The 10,156-nt window shown below is 35.9% G+C and overlaps 1 protein-coding gene across 1 annotated transcript in view; it reads left to right on the top strand.

Moving 5' to 3' along the window:
* The window catches only part of LOC107713962 (probable helicase with zinc finger domain), a 64,128-nt gene that overhangs the window by 18,903 nt on the left and 35,069 nt on the right, over nucleotides 1-10,156 (top strand). Inside the window, 4 exon segments of the mRNA XM_016519635.1 lie at nucleotides 2,976-3,106; nucleotides 3,360-3,539; nucleotides 5,648-5,749; nucleotides 8,381-8,559. Of these exon segments, the coding sequence (XP_016375121.1) occupies nucleotides 2,976-3,106; nucleotides 3,360-3,539; nucleotides 5,648-5,749; nucleotides 8,381-8,559 (592 nt within the window).

Genomic DNA, 10,156 nt, shown 5'->3' with positions numbered 1-10,156 from the left:
GTAAATATATTAAAACTTAATTTTTGATTAGTAATATGCATTGCTAAGAACTTCATTTGGACAACTTTAAAGGCGATTTTCTCAATATTTTGATTTTTTTGCACCCTCAGATTCCAGATTTTCAATTGTTTGTATCTCGACTAAATATTGTCCTAACAAACCATACATCAATGGAAAGCTTATTTATTCAGCTTTCAGATGATGTAGAAATGTCAATTTCGAAAAATTGACCCTTATGACTGGTTTTGTGGTCCAGGGTCACATATATATATTAGGGCTGAGTATTACGCTGGGTTTTAGGGCTGGGTATTATGAGTATTGCGATTATATAACTATTGCAATTCGATATTACTATTTATTGGGATTTTTGTTTGCTTATTAAAGACTAGACGATGGAAAATACTTGATCATACCATTAAAGAGACTGTATATGATGAGTCATATTAATAAAACAATGCATCACATCTTTCTGAACTTTTATTTCAGGAGCATACACATACACAGTGTATATTTAAAGTACCTTGAACCATGAAACTTTCAAGTACCAAAACCCTGAACTTGCACATGAATATAATAGTCAAATGTTCAACAAAATGAGTAGAAAAAATACTTTGAGTAGAATGAGTAGAAAAAATACTCTCTGAAATAAAATAAAGTGCTATGTTACTTTGCATACCGTTTTTAGTCATGTTTTCCAGGCAGTGCGTAAAATCCAAAGTGTTTCCACACTTAGGATTTAAAACGTGAAGGTGCAGAAATAATTCTCGAAGAGGTCTGATCCTCTGCCTCCGTCATGGTTTTGCTTTCTCGTGCCGGCTTGAAACGGATACGACCTCATCTAATGCAGTGGAACTGCGCTCGCAGAACGATTGTTGTATGACGTCATCAAAGCACCGTGAGAGCTACAGAGAGCAGACGGCTCTTCATGCTTTCAAATCGCTCTCGCGGTACTTCGATGTCATGCGCCGATCAGTCTGTGCGGTGCTGCTTCAAGTCGAACACATACATTTCGACCTCTGTTGGAATAAAAGTGGTAACTTCTCCCCACCACCTCTTAGGAAAAGTAAATAATTAAAAGTACTATAACGGAAAATATTAGTGGTTTTGAAACCGTGAAATTTTCAAATAGCGGTATACCTTGAAACCGGTAATCGACCCATGCCTAGTCCAAACACACACACACAGTGGTGGCCAAAATTATTAAAACTAGTATTTTCACCAGCTAAAAAAATTGTTTTAATTCAGTTATTTCTATCTTTTGCTGTAGTGTGTCAGTAGGAAATATCAGTTTCCATTTCCAAACATTCATTTTGCCATTAATTGTAATAATCCAGTGAGATTTTTGTCTGACAACAGCAGTGCTCCACACAGAGATCTGATCTGATCATCATCCAGTCTGTCTGGAACGACATGAAGAAACAGAACAAACTGAGACAGACTAAAAATCCAGAAGAACTGATGATGATCAGATCAGATCTCTGTGTGGAGCACTGCTGTTGTCAGAAAAAAATCTCACTGGATTATTACAATTAATGGCTAAATGAATGTTTGGAAATGTAAACTGATATTTCCTACTGACACACTACAGCAAAAGATAGAAATAACTGAATTAAAACCATTTTTAGCTGCTGAAAATTCTAGTGTTTTAATAATTTTGGACACCACTGAATATGTTTTTCAAAGAAGTCTCTTATGCTCACCACAGCTGCATTTATGTGATCAAAAATAAAGAAAATATTGTAATTTCAAATAATTGTTTTCTATTTGAATATATTTTCATTTTTTATTATGTCAAAGCGGACATTAGATCATTACTCATTCGTTTCAGCATCATTACTCCAGTCTTCAGTGTCACATGATCCTTCAGAAATCATTCTAATATACTGATTTGCTGCTCAAGAAACATTTCTTATTATTACACTGTAAAAAAAAAAATGTCTTACATACTGTAGTATTTTGTCTTGTTCTTCATTACAAATCTCTAAACATTCTTATATCAAGATACATTTATTTGAAGCAATATGACTTAAGATATTAAGTCTTTATGAAAAATGTATAAAAATTAAGAGGGTTTTGAAAAAAGATATTTGTCAGAGGGGCAAGAAAAATAACCTTGTTTTCCCATTGAATTAAGATAATTAGATAATTATATTATTTAGATAATTAAGATAATTTTGGCAGATATGTTTTCTTGTTTTAAGCCAAAATTATTTTAGATAAGATATATCCATAACATCCGTAAGCCGTTTTGCTTCTCATGTAAATGTACTTTTATTCAAGAATGTTTAGATATTTGTACTAAGAAAACAAAACAAAAATACTAAATAAGATATTAATTTTTTTTTGCAGTGATATCAATTTTAAAAACAGTTGTGCAGCTTTTTTGTTTTTCTCTCTTTTTTCTTTTTTTTTCTTTTAGTTTTTTTTGTCACACTGTTGACAAGAATTATGAAAAATCTATGGTATCAAAAATTTTGATATCATAAAAACATTATTAAAAGCAAAAATAACGATACCGTGATATATCGTTATCGTCAAATACGATTACCCGTATATAGTGATATAAGATATTGGTCTCATGGCCCACCCCTACTACCTACCCCAAACTTTTGAATGGTAATGTATGATTCAGAGGATTTGTAATATAGCATTTATGATTTTGTTTGGAGCCTAAAATACCTCAGTTCACATTCATTTTCATTGTATGGATATTCCTGGATATTCTGCAGCACTTCTCCTTTTGTGTCCTAGTGATAACAGCATATGGGTTTGGAATGACATGAAGGTAGTTTTGTATTAGTTTATCATGAAAATGTTTATTTTACTCTTTGCCAATTGAAAGTCATTCCTTTAAAAGGCATTGTTAGATGTGTTGTCTGTAGCACATGGCAGGCGCTGCGTGTGCAAATAAATACAGAAAGTCTTGGCAGAGTCTGTTTGAACAGCAGGTGTGTTTGTGTGTGTTTGGATGCAAGGTGGAGCTGCAGTTTCAGCTGAACAGACTTCCTCTGTGTGAGATGCACTACGCTCTGGATCGCATCCGCGATAACGGTATCCTGTTTCCAGATGTCAGCCTCACTCCCACAATCCCTTGGAGTCCCAACAGGTACGAGCACATGCAAAGACCCAAACGAGTGAGTTTTACTCACACACACACACACACACCTGGAGATCTGCTTGCACTAGTTCCTGGTCTAACAAAGCTTCACAAGTACCTAAAATGACACAGGACATGTATAATATCTGCTTGTCCAGCAGCACTGGTTCACTCACAGACGTCTCTATTTGTGTGAGTGGCAGCTGTGTTGGCAGGACGCGTTTGTTGCCAGTGTGTAAGTTCTTCTTCCTCGCTGCCACAGGCAGTGGGATGAGCAGCTGGATCCCCGTCTGAATGCCAAGCAGAAGGAGGCTATTCTGGCCATCACCACCCCCCTCTCCATCAACCTCCCGCCGGTGCTCATCATCGGACCCTATGGCACAGGCAAGACCTTCACGCTGGCCCAGGCTGTCAAACACATCCTCAAGCAGCCTGAAACACGGTAAGCAGGAAAGCGGTTTTGCAGGAATTTACCACAGAAAATAATTTCCACTCATTTTGAAAAACGAAACAAGAAACGCATTTACAGTAGTGTTCATTTTGCTATCGAAAACTGATGGAAAATACTTATTGATGATGTTTTTTTTTCTATGACTAAGACAAGACGAAGAAAAGATGAGGGTCACTATATGACTATATCAGTATGCAGTATCATTGATGAAAAAGACGAGATTGAAAATATAGTTAAAAAAATAAAAACTCTCTATGTCCAAACTAGTGGTCGACCGATATTGGTTTTTTGACCGCCGATGCCGATATCTAGGAAAGCAGGGTGGCCGATATAAAGCCGATATAATTGTATTTATTTTAATTAATATTTAAGAAATTTGAAATCATTTGAAAATGGATTAAAAAATGAATTTGTAAAATAAACATACTTGTACTTTAGATGACAAAATATTTTCCACAAATAAATATTTTTAATTCCTTTGTTTAACAGTTCTATCGGATTGTTTGACAGACTTCTATCCGTATTAGACAGAACTGTTAACAACGACGGCGAACAAGAGGGAGAATGTGAGCACTGTTTGCTCAGGGCTGCCGCTCTCAGCGCCATCAAAATAAAAGTCCTTTTTATTTTTATTTTGACGACGGTCAAAATAAAAGTCCCGCCTTGAACGCATCGGCCAAACAGAAAAACTTATCGGCCAATGCCGATATTTGAAAAATGCCAAATATCAGCCGATATATCGATATATTAACAAAAAAAGGTCAGATAAATATAAGCCTTTGCTTAGGGTTGCCAGATGTTAAAAGTTTAAATCCCCTTATCAGAGCTTTTCTCCTTAAAAGGGCACATTTTCTGCATTGGGATTTACTTTAACTTTGCAACCTGGCAACCATGAGCACATGCTCTTTGCACTGTGGAAACAGTGCTGATTATTTAAAAACGTTGACAAACATAATTTTCCTGAGATATTCGGCTATAATGAAAGTGTAATAGAGGCAGTCTTTGTTTCTTCACACGTTTTTTTTGCACTGTTTGCTGTATGAATCTGCCATCAAACCTCCTCGGTGACGAATGAATAAATCCAAACATGGATCTCAACTATATCGTTTGCGTTTGTGGCCTCTGAATAAATGTAATTATGCAACCTCTGTGCTGCAGTACAAATTCTTTTCTGTTGTTGTTTCAATAGAAAAACAGAAATATCATTTGGAAATTATATGTAATAATATTAGAAATGTCGCCGTTTTAGCTTTTGAGTTTTAACAGTTTTTATAATATAGAGTGTGTTCATTTATATGATGATATGATAAATAATGAAACTAGATGAGGTCAAATAAACTTGTGTTTGGGTTGACCTCTTTATTTTTGCTTATAGGTGAAAGTGCAGTAATTCTGACCAGATCTCGTAAATGACAACAGTTGAGATCAAAAATCACAGTTTTATCATTTTGAGCAAAATAATTGTGACTATTTGTTTAACCATTGTGCAGCATGACTAAAATATGACTGTTTTCATTGATTAAATCTAGACTAAATTCCCCGTACTTTGTCAACTAAACCTTGACTAAATAACAATAAAATGTTAAAAACTAAGAGGACTCAGATTTGACACAGGACTAAGACCAAATTAAAAAACTGCTGACAACATTGACACAAATTTTCAGTAATGCACTTACAATGAAAGTCTATGGGGCAAGACATTACCCAATGATAAACATTAAAATACACACTTTTTCAAAGCTATACCCACAAGACTAAAACGTTATATTTGTGAAACGAATGTGAAAGAACTGACCTTGTTTGGACAGTTCTACCTATAAACCCTTCAGAATGTCTTGCCCCAAAGACTTCCATTGTAAGTGTGTGTCAGTGTGTTTTGAGTGACGAATCGAAATTTCCTGTGGTGAAAACAGCATTGCACAGATGTTGTCAATAGAGCTTAAGTTGTATCAATCCCAAAACATTCCTTGCTAATCATGAGGAATAGTCTTGAAGAACAGAGGAATTGAACTGGTTTAAGACATTTGTTGGTTTTTGCCCTGATTTCAGCAGCTTTATCTTAAAGAGTGCTAATGATGGTTGCTTTCTCTTTGTTTCAGGGTTCTGATCTGTACACATTCAAACAGTGCAGCAGATCTGTATATCAAAGATTACCTTCATCCATACGTGGTGGCAGGCAATCCACACGCACGACCTCTCAGGTAACACTCGCAGCATCTGGAGCGGTGCGTGATTGTCATGACACCAACTTTCAGTATAAACACAGTATACATAATGATTTCGAAATTAATAAAAATTAGTTTCAGTGGCTGAAATGTCTTCCTACTCTTTCTGAAGATGCATGTCATTTTCATAATAGCCACACTTCAGTATTTCAGGCACGGTTAGTTTGATTACATCACAATACTATAATGGACACTAAAACTAACTATTATAAATGTTTTCATTATTTGCAATAAAGCTGAAATGAAATGAGATATAAATATAAGATGATAATTAGAATTCAGATTATGTTAGGTTGAAGTAATTAAATTGCTAAAGCTGAAATAAAAATAAATGAAGCTTGAATAGAAATAATTAATAAAATGGAAACAAATAAGCAAATAACAATGACTAAACCTTACACTAAAATGAAAGGGAAAATTGAAAATATAAAAATAAAAACTAATTCAGACTTTTAAAGGTGACATATAATGAAAAATAGACTTTTTCCGTGTTTAAGTGCTATAATCGGGTCCCCGGTGCATCTACTAACCCAGAAAACGTGAAAAAGGACAACCTAGTAAATTTTGCTTGGTAAGCCTTTCTCTGCAAGCTTGTAAAAAAATGAGGCGCTCATTTTTTGACCATGACATAGAAAGGGGATCTTATTATAAAATCACCGCCCCTTAATCTGTACATTTGCCATTGTGTTTTCGCAAGCGACAATGGTGTACCAGTTCTAACGCCACGGCAAATGTTCGAGCAAAGCATGTTCACTGTTCTGTCTTTGGCTGCTCTGACAAGTACAGAACACTATTTAGAGTCCCAGCCTCAGAGGAGACAAGAGAGCAGTGGATTTATTGATTTATTTACTGTATATTACGCTGCTGCCACACAGATCTAATAAAAACATGCCATTTCTTTCCCAGCTGTTTACCTTCACAGACATAACCAAGTGTTTTTGTAACTCGTGTGTTTTTAACATATAACTTAGTTTAGTATTGCATGCTGTGTGACCGCCGCTTTCTGTGTGCGTGCTTCAGATTTGTGCGCTCAGAAAAAGGTATACCAGAACTTTAAACTAATATGGTTTAAAGGGGACATCGGATGCAATACTGAAAAATTACTGTAGAACTCATTATAATCAGTGATGCTGTTTACAGTGGATGCGGCGCGGCACGACAAATCTCCGACAGTAAACAGCTGCCTCGTTCTATTTATGAAGTACATTAAAGGGTTAGTTCACACGCAGCCTAATTTTCATTTTGGGGTGAACTAACCCTTTAAGGCTACATTAAGGTTGCCTTTGTAGATGGTTTATAAAGGTGTTTGTTAATGACAAATAAGTCATTTACAAATGTATTTTAAATCATTTTTGAGCAGTTATAACTGCATGAATAAGAATGGTGACTTTAACTCAAGAATGGGAAAGAAGGGGGGGTTGAGCAGTAGCTCATTATCATTTAAAGGGACATGCACTGAAATGGGTTGCTGTGAACAGAGCTGTTTTTGACAGGGTAAAAAGGGTGTTGTTTTACACGACCATTGACAAACTTTAAACAAAGTATGTTATAGACTTTTCATGAAGACCCTAAACAATAATATCAACTTGTGGAAAATGGGTCCCCTTTAAAACGCATGATTTCAGCACGATTGACAAAAAAAAAAAAAAACTGTTTGGTTTTGATTATCATGTCTGAGTATCTGAGGTACTAGCTGTAAAGGCACAGCCCTGTTCTGCAAAAGGGGGCGGGGAGCAGCAGCTCTTTTGCATTTAAAGACACATGCACTAAAACAGCCTGTTTCTGCTTCCACTCAAAATAGGCATTTTCAAAATGATATAATAAATGATCTGTGGGGTATTTTGAGCTGAAACTTCACACACATTTGGGGGACACCTGAGACTTATATTACATCTTGTAAAAAGGGGCATAATTGGTCTCCTTTAACAAGGACTGTTATTGTATATATAAATAATCTATGAATACCATCCTTTTTGCGTTATTTTAGTATTATGTCTATTGCTTTTATTTAGTGTTTGTTTTTTTTAAGGAATGAATTACCACTGAAGTACTGGTGCATTTGACATCCCTAATCTGAATGTACTAGCTAAAGAATAGTGTAACTTGATGAGTTTCATAATGTTGATTGGACAAGTTACATGGCATTGAATGATTTGAAAACTGGACGTTGTGGAAGGTAATTTGTTATGCAATTTTGATGCTGTTAGTCATCCAGAATATTTTAAAATCTTGTTTTTTCTCATAGTTCAAGGTCACATTGGCACACCACCCACACGAGTCTGTTCCTCTATTGTCTCTCTTTTGGTATCTTAAAATTTAGCTTGTACAGACAACATATGAATTTCTTGATACATAACCCTGGTCTTATTGTGCACAGTTCATCAGTGCATGCTCTTCTAATAAAAATGTTTGGTTTTAAAACTTGGTAATGAGACTTTTTGATGCATCAAAGTTTTGGTTTAGTTTAAGAAATCTCTCAAGTTTCAATAAAAATATTTGTATTTCAAAGATGAGTGAATGTTTTAACAATACGAGGGTGAGTAAATAACTGAATTTTCGTTTTCGAGTGAACTATGCCGTTAACGTTGTGTTTCTGTGTTTGCTCAGGGTTTACTTCAGGAACCGCTGGGTGAAGACGGTCCACCCGGTGGTGCAGCAGTACTGCCTGATCTCTGGAGCGTACTTCACCTTCCAGATGCCCACGCGACAGGATGTAGAGCGCCACCGTGTGGTCGTGGTCACGCTCAGCACGTCTCAGTATCTCTGCCAGCTTGACCTGGAGCCAGGTGAGCAAACACACACACACACACATACATACACACCATGCAGAACTCACCGTTCCTCGCTTTCATCCCTCACACACTCCTGGCATGCTAAAGACATCGCTTGCAGCTAGTTTTCATATCTGCACACATCTGATTAAAACGGAAAGACACAACAGAAGTGCGGCACAGCTGGACGTGGCCACATTAAACCCCTCCTGCAGGAGCGATGCAGCGGGGCTCGCAACAGTTTATTAGGAGAGGCGAATTTCCTCCTATGTGTCTGCGCACAGGATCATCTGTTGCTAAGAGACTCGGCTCGCCTGTCTTAACACACTCAGCATCATTAACACCCAGCGCTGTCGTCTTTTCTTTTTTCGTTTGTCTTCCCGCTTCTCTTATCTGTTCATTTAAAGTCATTACTGCTGATTTCTGGCATTGCGCTAATGTGTTTTGAGGGGTGAAAGTTTATTCCCTCCAGTGACAAACATTTTGGGTTTTGTGTATCTTATAGTCCGAATAATAGGCTTATTGATATATATCTGACTTAATAGGATGGTTGATTTCAGAGGAGAATCGTCATTTCAGCCAAACAGCCATTGGGGCGAATTAGATTCAAAATGTCTTGCACAAGAACTAAAACACAAAGCACACTACAAAAATCTAGATAGAGATAATGAAGGCATGTTTTTTTACATTGTTTATCACTAAATGAATTTAAAAAAACTATTTAATCACCAAAATATAATAGGCAGCATCATATTTACCTTTTTTTTTTTTTTTTTTACATTGTAAGGAATGGAAAATGGATTTTTGTGAACAAACATTTTTGTGTCTTGAGTGATGCAAAAGAAAAAATAATTAACCATCATCTATAGGGCAAATACAATGCAAGAAATTAATATTTTTATTCAGCTAGGATGCGTTAAATTGATCATTTGACCTATATTTATATTATTACAAAATCTTTATATTTTAAATAAATGCTGTTGCTGTGAACTTTATATCAAGTAATCCTGAAAAAAAAAATTTTTTTCAAATAAATGGTTATATTTTAAATAAATGCTGTTGCTGTGAACTTTATATCAAGTAATCCTGAAAAAAAAAATGTTTTCAAATAAATGGTTTTAACTAGGGATGCACGATATTATCGGACCAATATCGGAATCGGCCGATAGTGGCTTTAAATGTGCATATCGGCATCGGCCTGATATGAAAAATTATGCTGATATTTCTTGTCGATAAGAGGAATAGGTTAACTCACATGTGCTCAGGGTGTGCTAGCGATTAGATCAAGTCAGCAGCGTGACTCATTCTTGAAGCAAAGTTTTGCCTGAATGGTGATTGGATTCACTGTTTTGGATCACTGCATTTAAACTGAGAATGCACATGATAGAGTAAACAATGATAGCGGTGCAGCGGCAGCCTCCCCCGGGTCCTAAAGCCCGCTCATTAAGGAGTATTAATTCCGTAGGGGGCGCTGTTGGCCTACTTTTAATAAAGTGAAAGTACAATACACAAATAATATTTAGACTGTTTCTGATTAAATAAAGCAGTAATTGATGTCATCAAATCATGAGTATGTTTTGATTTAAAGGTCAGAAGCTATAGCTTACATGAA

Source organism: Sinocyclocheilus rhinocerous, unplaced genomic scaffold, assembly GCF_001515625.1.
Source record: "Sinocyclocheilus rhinocerous isolate Xijiao unplaced genomic scaffold, SAMN03320098_v1.1 scaffold1140, whole genome shotgun sequence".
NCBI classification, from domain to species: Eukaryota; Metazoa; Chordata; class Actinopteri; order Cypriniformes; family Cyprinidae; genus Sinocyclocheilus; species Sinocyclocheilus rhinocerous.
Note: the sequence above shows the minus strand (reverse complement) of the source record. Positions and strands in the feature narration are given on the sequence as shown.